Here is a 13794-nt window from a genome sequence, read left to right as displayed (position 1 = left end):
CTGCACACACAGACATCCTCATAAAATGTCCAAATCTAAAAAAAAGAAAAACACATCAACTTCCAAAAATGTGAAGCTTTGATCTTAAGGAGTCTTTTGGGTTGATCAAAAATCAAAAATACAACTCGCCTCATAATTCTGCACACGTGTGCTTTAGTATATTGTGCTGTAAAATGAGTCTTATATTTTCGTTTTTTAATCGAGGATTCAAGCTCTGCCGTTTCACAGGATACACGGTTTTGAGTTGTAACTAGTTGTCTGTTAGAGAGTAAACTGAAACTTATTGGCTCATTTTTCTGACTAAACCAACCGACGCGCTCTCTGACAACCAGTCGCCTGGAATGCTTGTTGAACAGAGCATCACTTTGGACAGATACGCTGCACAGGTTTCACAAGCAACCTCCTACCAACACCCCCTTCCTCTTGCCTGCGCATTCCAAGTAGCTCTAATCCGCACACGATGCACAAATTACTGTATTGCCTGCACGCTCTCATAAAAAAAACACACCTTGCGTAGTCTAAAATCCAATATAATTTATCCGACCCACGGGCATCCGTGCACAACTATTGATATCAGGGAGACTCTGGGATTTCTGCAATGAGCTGTCAGTCTGGGTTGCTGCTGCTGCTGCTACTTTTAGACACAGCAGGCAAACCTGTGGCAAGCCGGGCGATGGGAAAGAAGGAGAAGACCATGAGAAAAAGAGAGCAGAGAAAGTGTGGACTGCTGGAAGAACTGCAGTGAACTGGTGAAAGAAAAGTGAAATGGCGTGCTCAAAGATGACCCTGCACATTTAGAGGATGTTTGGCTCAACCTGCTGCTGTGAAGCAGGATTCTCCACCATGAACAGAATCAATAATAAATCTGGATCCAGGCTCAAAATGAGCTCCTTGATATCTGCTTGAGAATGGCTTAGTCTCCGGTTAAACCCAGGTTTAAAGCCTTGCAGGGCAGCCTAAAGCCCACTGCCAACATTAAGACAGAAAAAAGAAGGGGGAAAAAAAAAAACGAAAAAAATATTTGAATGAGGAAATTGTCTAACTACCAAACTGAATGATTGTTGTCTCTACTTCAAAAAAAAAACACTTTAGATTTTAAATTGGAAAACAACTCATTTTATTTCAGTGTTAAATTCTGTTTAAAGTAACAGATTATAATTAAAAATGTCTCTGGACCTTTACTGGTTGATGATTTTCTTTATTCGGACCCCGCTGTTTTTTAATTGGTTACCCTGCTTTAGTTGGTTGGAATATTCTTCTGAAAAAATGCTGCTTTTTGCTTTGCTTAGGTTTTTGGCACACGTCTCAGATACGATGCATTATGATAGAGTCAGTCATCAGCAAAACGCTCTGAACATGTTTCAGAAATATGTGTAGAAGACAGTGAAATGAATCCTGTCTTGCCAGACAGCTCTTTGGGTGCTCAGCACCCCTAAACCTCTGATGCTAGGATCGCCCCTGGCCAGACGCTTTATGCAGATTCCGTTTCTGCCTTCTAGACATAAATAGATGTTATTCAATTCAAGCACAAACCTGTCCAGGTTAGTAATCAGGCATGATGAACAATCCTCGCCCAAACTTCTGGGCATGATTAAAAACCATTCCTATCATGCGGAAAGCCTGAGTCCCTTTAAATCAAGACTAAAAACACATTTTTTTTAGGATTGCCTTCGACTGTTCTAGTTAAAAAGTTCAACTGAAACATCATTAGTTCATTTTTTTTTCTTTAGTCCAACTGATTTTAATGTTCTTTCTTGTTTCTGCATTTTTTTTATTATTAATTTTTTTATTTTTCTTCTACTTTCTCTGATTCTGTTTTATTTGCCTATATTTAATCATGTAAAGCACTTTGCATTGTTTTTGTACGGAATTGTGCTATACTAATAAATTTGCCTTGCCTATCGTGTTAGACACAGCAAATGAATTGGCCTTTCTTTCGATTCAGCATTTCTACCACCAGGTGGAGCCGATGGGTCAGACTGCATGAACATCAGACGGAAAGACTCCTACCTTGTGACAGACGGATTGGCTGTTGAACCTGGAGTCCATCTACAGCGCAGAGGTTTCCAGAAGGGTGCAGAGTGATGATCCCCGACTTGTTCTCTATGTAACAGTGCTGGGCTGCCACCCCAGGGCCCTGGATGTTGATGTCCACTGCACCATATCCCAGAGTGGTGCGTCCTGAAGAGAGGCAGACATGTTAGTCCACAAGAAGCGGCTGCATCAGAAATACGCATCTTCTATAATGTATTAATAAAGCACTCATCTGGTCGAATCGGTTCAGGGAAAGGAGGGGCGTTCAGCACATATTACAATGATTTGGACAAGAACATCTAGTGCTGGTCTTGTAAAGATTGATTTTAAGGGAACAAATGAAACAGAAGCAGATGCCATGGGGATCCACAACTTGTGCTTGTAAAACTCTTGCTGTTTGTCATTTAAAAAGCAATCATGGATTCTGACAAATAGATTTGATACCTACGTCCTTCTGCGCCACCATGTTTTATTTTTCCAGTTCGGACATGACTTTGGCAGCATTAGCTTTCGCATCAGCTAGCTGTCTCACCATAAACCGTAACACTGAAACCTAAAGGGCTGCCTGGATTTTTGGCAGAATATTTTTGGAAATATACCAATTGCTAAAAAAAAAAAAAAAAAAAAAAAAAAAACTTCCTGTTGCAATAAAGTAAAGTTTTTTTTTTTTTTTTTTTTTTTTTTTACTTTCATGTTCCATTAAACCCCACCTAATTTTGGGTAATCCTCGCCTATTTTACATACCCAAATGGAAAAACAAAAAAACTGAGGAACTGTAAGCCCAAATTACATGTGTATTACATTATTTGAAAGCTAACACCTTCTGGGTTCTGATAATATAAATGAAAATAGTGTGACTAAAAAACAGCCAAAACTGCATCAGTTCAAACATCACTCAGCAGTAATAAAGACATGCTTGAGGATAAATAGCGTAGGATAGGCAGGTCTCAGAGTATTACATTTGTTCTACCTCATGTCAATCACAACTGCAGACATTTTCAGACATCTAGTTATAACAGTTCCAGAGCTGTGGGGATTTGAACTTTTGATGTCACCAGCATCTCCAAATCTCTCCAAATGTGACAAATTCTGCCAATAGAATAACACTGAAACATTTTGATGACCACAAAAAATTTATGAAGAAAGTATTTTCCACTTTTTTTTTTCATTTTCATCTTATCATTTGGTGTATATATATATATATATATATATATATATATATATATATATATATATATATATATATATATATATATATATATATATATATATATATATATATATATATATATATATATATATATATAGTTCTTCTCTTCAAGTTCGAGAATCAAATTTCCCACTGAGCCTGAACTAATCGCAGTGTCTTCCCCTCACTTTCCAGTTCCGGTTGAGCAGTGTTCAGAGCAACACTGGATTCTTCATAATCTCCTCAATAAACCTGTTAAACTTTTTCCCTGGTCTCTCTAAATTGCTTTTTCTGCATGTGGGTCCGAGCTCTTGATAAAGTTATGACACAAAGGTCAGGTATGGAGCAAAGTTTGATTAAATATGGTGCAGTCAGGAAAGTTGTACTTCCCTTTATCATGTCAGCTAGTATTTGCTGTGCATCATGCCATCCTATGATATATATATATATATATATATATATATATATATATATATATATATATATATATATATATATATATATATATATATATATATATATATATATATATATATATATATATATATATATATATATATATTAGGGACGCACGATATTGGGATTTTGGCCGATATCCGATATGCCAATATTTTAAAACTCATGTAGCCGATAACCGATATCGATACCGATGTTAAAGCTGGACAAAAACAAGTAGTCATTGAAAATAGCAGTTTTGTTATCCATTTCTGACACTTTGAAAAATAATATACTCAAATATATTTTCATATGCTGATATCAAATTGATTTTTAAAAACACGGTATCGATCTATTTTACTTTCAAGATCTTGTGAAATTTCAGCGTTCTGTTACAAACTCTCGTGATATTTTGCAAATTCTAGTGAGATTTTGTTAGTAAAATAGATTGATACCGCGTCAATATATCAACATATAAAAATATGGCAAAATTTCGTGAATTTTCGGGGGATTTCGTAGCATAACGATGACATATAGCAATATTTCATTAGTAAAAGAGATTGATATGGTGTATTTAAATGGCAATATATCAGCATATGAAGATATTGGGATATTTTAATGGATCAATATTTTTCCCTAGTCTTTAGAAGTTTTTAAGTCTGTAAAAAAGAAGTTTTTGAGGAAGAAGTAGTAGTATTGTTTTTTTTTGTTTTTTTAGACTTTTTTAGACTTTAGACTCAGAAGCTGATCAAATATCGGGTTAAATATCGGTGGGGTGGCCGATGTCCGATATTCAGTTTTAAGGCCGATACCGATAGGGGGCCGATTATATCGTGCATCCCTAATATATATATGTATATATATATATATATATATATATATATATATATATATATATATATATATATATATATATATATTTGTAGTGTGCTATTTTAGCTATATATTTCATTAATTGAGCTTTTACGAACAGAAGTTAATCACATTTTTGAACTGTTAATTCACTTTTGTGAAAATGGTGGTATCAGTATCGGCGAGTACCAACAAACAGGGCACCGATACCATTTGAGAGCCAAAAGTTTCTTCAACTACTGTCACCCATTCCAGGTAGGCAATAAACAGTTCTACTGGATTCACTTTGTATTAGTCTTTTTCCTGCTACACAAAGGTAGGCAGCAGCTTGACAAAGCCATGATGGCAATTATTTTACATTCAAGTAGTTTGCAGTTCTTCCTATATATACTAACACATCAAATTCAAATAGATGGTATCGGTAATAAAAAAACAAAAAGAAACAAAAAAAAAAATGGCACCTGCCCAACACTAATTGCAATTTCACAATTTTATGGTCAACGGCAGTGAGAGGAAGTGTTTAATATGAATTTTGAGCGCACTATAATGTCCACAAAATTAGAGTTAAATGCATTTCCAGCTAATTTGCCGGATGAAGCAAAGTATAATGTCATCATACGTCTGGCTGTAATGAACAGGAAGGAGTGATAACAAGCCCAGCACGGACCACAGTGTTAGGATTCCTGTCTGTGTGGTTTGTGTTTTTGTGTTTGTCTCCCTTCCTCCACCAGGAGGCGCCTGGTTCTGGTCCGCCTCCTCACACACCTGCTGATGGTTAACTCGTTAACGGAGTGCTCTTAAGCTGCTGATTGCCACTACCTTAATGCCAGAGTGTTTGTCAATTTTGGGGTACTCTAGCCAAGCTGAGTTTTGTCAATAACCCTGTTATTTTTGTCTTTGCTTCTCGGCAGGAAGTCATCCTGCAAACTGGATGTTTTCATACCTTCTGTCCCTGGAAGGATCATCTGAGCTTCAAACTGAGTTGTGGATTTAAACTGATGGTTTGGATCTACTTTCCTTCAAGGGATCGTTTGAGCTTCACACTGAGCAAGGGATTCATCTCCACATCAACCCGTTCAAGTACCGCAGGAAATCCAAGTGGCAGTCAGTTTCTCCGTTCACCTACAAACCACTGCATTCTGGGTAAACCCTGTCCGCCCTCCACCGGATGAGACAAACACAGGAACAACCGCACACCGACTGGAGTCAAAGAGTCAACCACTTTTCTGGAAACGTGAGTCAGCAATCTATTTCTTCTCTTCAAGTTCGAGAATCAAATTTCCCACTGAGCCTGAACTAATCGCAGTGTCTTCCTCTCACTTTCCAGTTCCGGTTGAGCAGTGTTCAGAGCAACACTGGATTCTTCATAATCTCCTCAATAAACCTGTTAAATTTTTTCCCTGGTCTCTCTAAATTGCTTTTTCTGCATGTGGGTCCGAGCTCTTGATAAAGTTATGACACAAAGGTCAGGTATGAAGCAAAGTTTTATTAAATATGGTACAGTCAGGAAAGTTGTACTTCCCTTTATCATGTCAGCTAGTATTTGCTGTGCATCATGCCATCCTATGATGTCAAAAGAAGGGTGTATTTAACTATTCAATGCTGGATTTAAGGACACCGGCAGCAGAAACAGCCAATAAGTCATGTAAAGATTCACTACGTCTGAACTTTACCGATAAATGTGTTTCTATCTCCTCTTTAGTGCATTTATTGGGTTAAGTAATTAGACATGTCTAATTGGACGAGGCCTGAGTAGTTAAAGAATTTTTGGACTGATGTTAAAAGACAGATAAACGGTCAATGGTTAAATGATGTGGAAAAGACATTTAGCATGTTTGTAAAAGCACCTGACATTTTTTTCTAAGAAAATTTATTATATGAATAAATAGAATTTTCTTATTTTGTTCTCACACTTTTCAATTGATCCACTTGTATCCAGGATCTTGTTCTTTCTTTCGATCCACATTTCAAGGCCATAGGTGACGTATAATCTGGAATGACCTGTCAATCAAGAGCTTTGGCTTTTACCTCAGCTCACTCTTCACCACACAAGACTGCTGCAGCGTGCATTATAGAGACAGCCAATCCAGTTACTGATCTGCCGCTCGCTTCTCCAGGACCCCAAGATACTCAAACTCCTCTTCTTGAGGCAGGAGCTTTTCTCCAACCTGTGGAAGGCAAGCCACCTTTTTCCAGTAGAGACTATGGCCTTGGACTCGGAGAAGGTGATTCTTATCCTGGCCGCTTCATATTCAGCTGTGAGCTGCCATAGGCCTTCCCAACAAGGTTGAGGTGATCCCCTATAGTTGGAATGCACCCTCTCACCCCAGTCTGCCAATCCAGGGGCACTGCTCTCAACCTGTTGCAGAGATGTCAGCCATGACAGCCCAACAACATCCATAAACCTAAGGTACACAGGACCTCATTCATCCATTAAGCCTTGTCACTGTGACATTTTTTGACCATTTAGTGACCTCAGCCTGGTTGATGATCGAACCCTGCTCCAAGCACCCAAACTCTTCCTCCGCCACTGAAGGCGTGTCATGAAGGTTGAGGAAATCCTAAAAATATTATTTCCATTGTCGACAATGTCCTCATTTAGGGTCAGCAGATTCCCATTGTCACTACAAACAGTGTCAGAAAAGCATTGCTTCGACCTCATGAAGCGCCAGATCGTTTGCCAGAATTGCTTTAAGGGCCGACAGATTTCTCTGTGGTCTTTTCAAACTCCTATCAGGCTAGAGTTCTTGCCTATGTGACTATCTGGGCAGTGGCATACTATTCCTGCCTGCTGTTTTAAGGGTCCCATGAGCCAATTATGTTCATGATGTCTCCTTCATCAGCGTGATGGCATCCCCTTTTACCGGTTTCTATCACTGGGTTTGTGGGGATGCTGCAGTAACAGGTACGGCACAAACACTCCAGCCATTTCGGCCTAAGCTACGGATGGACAAAAAAGGCAGAGAGCAACATTGTCCACTCAGGCTCAGTGGCTGTGTCGTAAAGTCCATTCTATCCCCTACATAGGGCACTATATAGTGGCTACGCCATTTTAGATGAGTGTCCAAGCATCTAATGGATGATAAATGCACACTACACTTTGCCAAGTATTGATCATCGATGGTCACTAGATAAGCTGAATACGTTCCTGACCAAAGGATCCACCAGATGTTCCAAGAAGAGCCTCGTGACTAACATGGGGCTGCCGAGTCTGACAGGCTTCCTCCTTTTCCAGCTTGTCCAACTAACAAGGGGACGTCTCTGCCATTCTCTTCACCCAGTATCGGCCAGTATTGCTCCACTTGCGGTTCTTATTTAATAAGAACAATGTTTGAAACTCAAAAATATATTCTATTATAGGGAAAAAGGTGTTACCGTAACTATTGGAAAAAATCCAGTTGATGTTGGTTGTCGCATATTACCAAAAATAAATCAGGACCTTTCAGTTAGGACCTACTGAAGCTACAAGTTTAGCATAGAGCAGGGCATTCAATATAAGAATGTAAATTTATTTTTCTCATTTAAAACTCTTTTCTTTTATAAATTAGAATTTAATTGAAACTGACATGTCTTATTCAGTTTGTAATTTATGTCAACATTATTCCATAAATCTGTCGATTTAAATTTAAAGGTAAACCAAAGATCCATAGATTTTCTTTTTCCTAATTAACATCACATTGGAAAAAGCAACGACCAATACAGTGTTGGTGTTTGCTGTCACAGGTGAGCATTATGAAGAGAATAAGATATAAGTGAATTGTTTTATTGGCTTAGACTTTAAGATCCATCCTGATATAAAAATTATTTTTTTTAGACTAAAATGTTTTTAGGAATTTTCAGAACACCAATCTCCTCTACTATTTAAACAGTAGGGCCTTCAGTTGGTCATTGCTCCTTTATAAAACAATGAAAACTAAAGTGAATCTTATTGCTTCCACAATAAACACTGAGAGGTGTGAGTGAGACAGTTCATGGATGGGGAGGCCAGGAGGAAGACATTAGTCCCCGTCTGTCCCTGCATCTGTTGCAACTTTCCCAATTTAAACAATATTTGCAAAATAAAAATAAGAAGTACAGTAATAAAAGCACAATTGTCTTCTCCGTTTTAGTTCAAGTGCTTGGTTGGGTTAGAGTCCAAACAGCTGGCTCACCCTCAGGCAGGGGCAGCAAGGTGATGGCGGTACTCAGTCGTCCGCTGCCTAAGCTGACCAGGTGGGGGCGCTCCGCTTGAAACTTCAGCCCCTTTCCGGTCTCAATTAAATCCAGTGGAGTACTCTGTAGACAAGCATTAGACAAGATGTCATTATTTCAACAGAAAGATGATGATGATGATAATACAATTAGCTAATTAAAGAATTTACAGCTTTCCTTGTGCATTCGAGACACACAGAGGGTCTCTTCTTATCTCCCCTTCATTTAAACCACCCACTTTCTTCCTGTTTACACACCAGGCAAAGGGTATGGGTGTGGGGGTGGGGTGGGAGTGGGGTTTTCTTCCTCTTATAGGCTCTGCCTTAAGCTCACATTTGAAGGGAGGGGGAGGTTGCCATGGCAACACCCATCCTCAATTAGAGAGCTAACTAGCGTTAGGTGCCGTCAGCGCAGCCTGAACATAAAGTCAATTCTGCTTTTCAGTGAATTTGCTTTTCGTTTGAATTAATCCCAGCACAGCAATTTAAAGCTAGACCAGCAAAGGGTTTCAAACACTGAATAAATTAGGTTTTTTTTCTGCTGAGTAAAGAACTTTATGCTTTGAGCACGTTAACTGGGTCGCAGCTTGATAAAATTCAGCCTTTCCAGAAAGTTGTGTCCATGTATTTTAAACGCTATGGAAGATTAGGTTTCTTTCAAAAATGTTTGTTAGTAAAGTTTTCAAACTGAATACTTTTTCTTAAAGTTGATAGCTACTAAACTACAAGTTTACCTCCTCTCTCCCTCTTAAGCCTCTTTCTCACTGAAATTATGGGGTTAACATGGGTTTTTCAAACAGGGGTCGACCCACTAACAATCTGCATTTGGTTCCCTTCCCACTCGCTGAAAAAGCTCATCTAACAGCTATGTGGCTGCCAGTAAGGTGTGACATCATCAGGCTGGCTTAGCATTGATGATTTTACCAGTACGACAAAAATCAGGAAAGTAAACAATGGAGAGCAACATGGAAGGAAGCCAGGACGTAGTCAGTGTGCTTTATTGTTTCACTCTATTATCTGTCTGAATCCCTCTCACCAGAGCTGCTCCATTTATATTGAATGTAAACAGAGTTGATTCTGCTATTTAGAGAAGAAGCGACTGGCGCCGTGTGTTGACATCCGTACGGTGCTTAGTAAACCAGGCCCTGGTGTTCCCACAGCATGCTGATCAGAGCTGAGGTGATTTTAACACGGGTTGCTTGCCGAGTCGTTTGACCCGGATAGACACGGGTCAGTGAGCTGTTCCCACTGCCACTAACAGCCAATTGTTCCCTGTGCTCTGACAGCACAGCATACTCCATCACGCCAGCATGCTCTTAGTAATATGCATGCTCTTGGTCCCATAGAATGGCTTCAGATTGTGCCAGTAGGCTCAGTAGGTTGTTAGCATCGTGTGAATCCTAATCCTAACCCTAAAGTAATTCCTTTTCCACTGCAGAATTAATGAATCTATTTAATTGAAATCTGAAATAATTTCAGTAGTTCTTCATGTGATGTAAAAATAATAAATTTAAAAAATGATCCGCATCTCGCCCATATTAAACAAACTGAAAACAAATAAACCTCATGTCCTGTCAGCCGAGTTGTAGAATCTTCTCCTTATAAATATTAAATTCTCTGGGAAAAAAATCCAGATTATTCTTCAATAAGACCCTTTTCAAACGGACATGCGATGTGTGTTTTTAAAGCTAATGTGTCTAGCAGACCTAGTGAAGGACTTTTTTTTGTTGTTTTATGCATAAAACTACAACAAAAATGTAATGCGTATTGTATGCTGCCCTGACAGAACACCGAGTTTCAACTGGTTTTTCTTACTCGCTTTTTTCTTCTACTGTTTACAAGCTGGTTGCCAGCTCCGCTAATGCTAATGCTAATGCTAACCAATTGCCTTTCTGAGCTTCATCTTAAGTCACTTCATCCTACTACTCTTATTGATTCACAATCATTTTGTGTCATTGTTGGCACGGTAACCAGAAGTAAATATTTATATATTTTGGACCACTGAAAATATATAAAACAGTTATTGATATACTACCGGTACATTTGTTTCTTTTCTGTAAAATTATTGTTTTTATTCAGCACCACTTCAGACATTTAGTGGATGTAATATATGTTTAACTGATGGTTTTTTATGAATCTGTTGTAGCTTTGATCTTTAAGATAAAACTCAATTTTTTTTCAAAATCTTTTTAGATCCACAGATGGAAAAAAATTTTTGTGCTTTTCAAGCTTTCTGCACACTGAAGAGAATTTGTAAGCTAAGTTAAGGATAATAAAGTCCTTTTTTCTATTTCATTCTGACTAAAGAGAATTCTGTATATAACTTTTTTACTGTAACCATCTGTAACCACAGATCATCATATGAGATTTATGACTTTATAACCCTCAGTGTTGGTGTACATACAAGGTTTTATGTCATTTAATCAAGCAGCTTTTTTCTAGCATTAAAAAGGCTCCATTGTACATGAACTGAACTGGTCCAGCATGTCAGCCTGCTGTTTAGTGGCAGATTTATCTGGTATAATGATTCTATGCTGCTTGTTGTATTAATACAGGACCCAGCATCTCATTGACACCAAAAACTACTGCTCCACATGTAAACAAAAATTTATTTAAATAAATAAATAAATAAAAACCAGTCTTCTATAGGGGTGTGGAAAAAATAAATTTGGCTTCCTGATATAATATCAAAATTTTAGTTCCTAATATCGATTTTAAGCAAAACATTTTTACCTAAAACTGCGGGAAAATGGGCTGCCTTTGCACCGCCAGTATGGCAGATGGCGCTGTGCGGCCATATCTATAGTTGAGACAGTCACAGTGGAAGATGTGGACTGACTCAAAACCCAAGCAATATGGCCACCAAAATAACTGAACAATCAATATCATCTAATGATTATAAACAGATGTTGCTTTTTTATCTATACATTTTATTTTGATAGAAGCAAAAATATCGCAATATATGCAATATAGTGATAATGTATAACCTAAGTCATCTATTAGGTGGAGAAACTGGTTCCAGTCTGTCTCAACAGGCTGGTTTCATCTCTAATAAATCAAAATGTTTTCGGTATTTTCAGTTGGTGTTTCTGTCCTGGTCCAGCTGATGTGATCTCTGCACAGTTTTGCATTTTAAAACATAACTTGGCTGCATTTTTTTTTTAGCCTCTTCCCAGCTTCTCTGTTTGTTTGTGTCCAAATTGCGATTGGACCACTGACCCGGTTGCTTGGCTGGTTCTCCTGCTGTTTGTGTTTGTCAGGGATTAACTGATTGAGGTGGTCTAACAGTAAAGGGGGGTCAGGCCTAAGAGGATCACTGAGTTATGCTGGGGAGGCTGAGAGGGAGTGATGGCAGCAGTGGGGAGGCGCTGGGATTCATACTCTTCTATCTGCTGTGTGCTGCTGCTCCCAAGTGGTGAAGTGAGGTCACTCTGCTCGGCCATATTTTACCTCAACATTCTTCTAACTTCTCCTGCCAATCTTTTACAGTTTAGTGTAAAGGAGGAGAACTCCTCACACAGACTTCTCCCATTAAGGTCTAATCGGATTGTTGGAGGCAGCAGGTGGGAAACAAAGACCTCCTTGTAGCCGTCTGTCTGATTACCCAGGGTGCTTAGCCACACACTGACTGCTGTTAACCGTGTTTATCATCTTAGGGGAGTTAGAACCAGGGGCGGATTTAGGAAATATGAGGCCCTAGGCAAAGACAGGCAGGGGGCCCTCTGAACTGAGAAGACAACACATCAAACAGCCCCATTCTACAGATAGAGAAATGTTAATAGAATAGACATCCATTATCTGTTCTAGGTTGTGTCCCTCTCTTCTTGTCCCTTTTCTTCTTGTTTTCCTCTCTATGTTTTGTACTCAGCTGACTTTTCATGCTGTCTCTAAAGGAATGAAAGATTTTTTCCAAGCACTAAGCTCACTTAGCTGATTGCTCCTTCCTGTGTTTCCAAAAAGGCCAAAGTAAATAACCCAGTCCTTCTTTTCACTGTAGACAAGCCATGATCTGCTTATCTGTTCTCCATTTTTCATTTGGATGAAATAATAGCTGCATGAATCATGACAGCAGACAAGATAGAGGAGAGCAGGAGGCGGGGTTACCAATCTACTTGCTCTGGAGAGCAGAGTTCGCTGCTTTTAGATGTTGTCTCCAAAGTCTCCAGTAGCAGAAAAAAGTCTCTAGATTTGGCGCTAGGAGCTTTTTAGAAATCAAAGTGCTAGAGGGGTCTGAAAAGTGGCTAAATATAGCGACTAAAGCGCTAAGTTGGCAACACTGCTCTTTGCATGGTTTGTTTTCAAATGGTTTGCTGCTGTCTGTTTGGACCTTTCTGAACATGTGCAGCAAATGGACTGATCCAATATGGTGGACACTGAAGGGGGGGCTGAGACACACTTAATATTATAAACATTCTGATGGCATTAAAAGGATTTTTTTAAATCATAATTAATGTTCACAAATAAGGAAAAGCTATATTAACCATACATGTAGACAGAGTTTTATGGGGCCCCCGGGAACTTGGGGTCCTAGGCGACTGCCTAGTATTGCCCAATAGTAAATTCCCCACTGGTTAGAGCAACATGAATCTGTCAAATCAACCACATCAACAGCAATGACATCAGTTGCTGCCGTCTTTCTGCTACAGCCTTCGAACTCTCTTCCTTCTCCTCCTCAAGCACACGCTCACCTGTAACACCTGGTGAGTCTGCCGTCCGAGCTCAGGCACGTTCCTGTTCAGGCGGTCCATGTACACTGAGTTGTCCACAGCCTCCTGCGACACATGAAGATCCTGGGAAGGAAGAAGGACGAAAGCAAAACGATGAACATCAAACTCTACCAACCGGGGTTTCCCTTCTCTCCCGTCTGCCTACAAACCCTCACATCCAAGGTGTGATTCACAAAGATAGAAAACAGATGGCAGACAGATTACACCCCCCAACACACACACACACACACACCCAAACATGTGTCTCTATCTTTGTGGGGCCTTTCCATTGATTCCTACAGCCTAACTCTGACCCTAACCATTACAGGTTCATCCCTAACCCCAACCTAAAATCAATTCACACCTTAGTCCTACACTGCAAAAAATG

The 13794-nt window shown here is 39.2% G+C and overlaps 1 protein-coding gene across 1 annotated transcript in view; it reads right to left on the bottom strand.

The window, feature by feature from the left end:
• LOC119795254 (pleckstrin homology-like domain family B member 1) overlaps positions 1-13545 on the bottom strand; it is a 117288-nt gene extending 103743 nt beyond the window's left edge. Inside the window, 3 exon segments of the mRNA XM_038303148.1 lie at positions 2011-2181; positions 8662-8785; positions 13389-13545. Coding sequence (XP_038159076.1) covers positions 2011-2181; positions 8662-8785; positions 13389-13448 — 355 coding nt within the window. The 5' untranslated portion in view covers positions 13449-13545.
• Positions 13546-13794: the final 249 nt, after the last annotated feature.

The sequence above is a fragment of the Cyprinodon tularosa genome, unplaced genomic scaffold, assembly GCF_016077235.1.
Source record: "Cyprinodon tularosa strain WSP-4 unplaced genomic scaffold, ASM1607723v1 ctg506, whole genome shotgun sequence".
NCBI classification, from domain to species: Eukaryota; Metazoa; Chordata; class Actinopteri; order Cyprinodontiformes; family Cyprinodontidae; genus Cyprinodon; species Cyprinodon tularosa.
The sequence above is the reverse complement of the archived record's forward strand: the minus strand, read 5'-3'. Positions and strand labels throughout refer to the sequence as shown.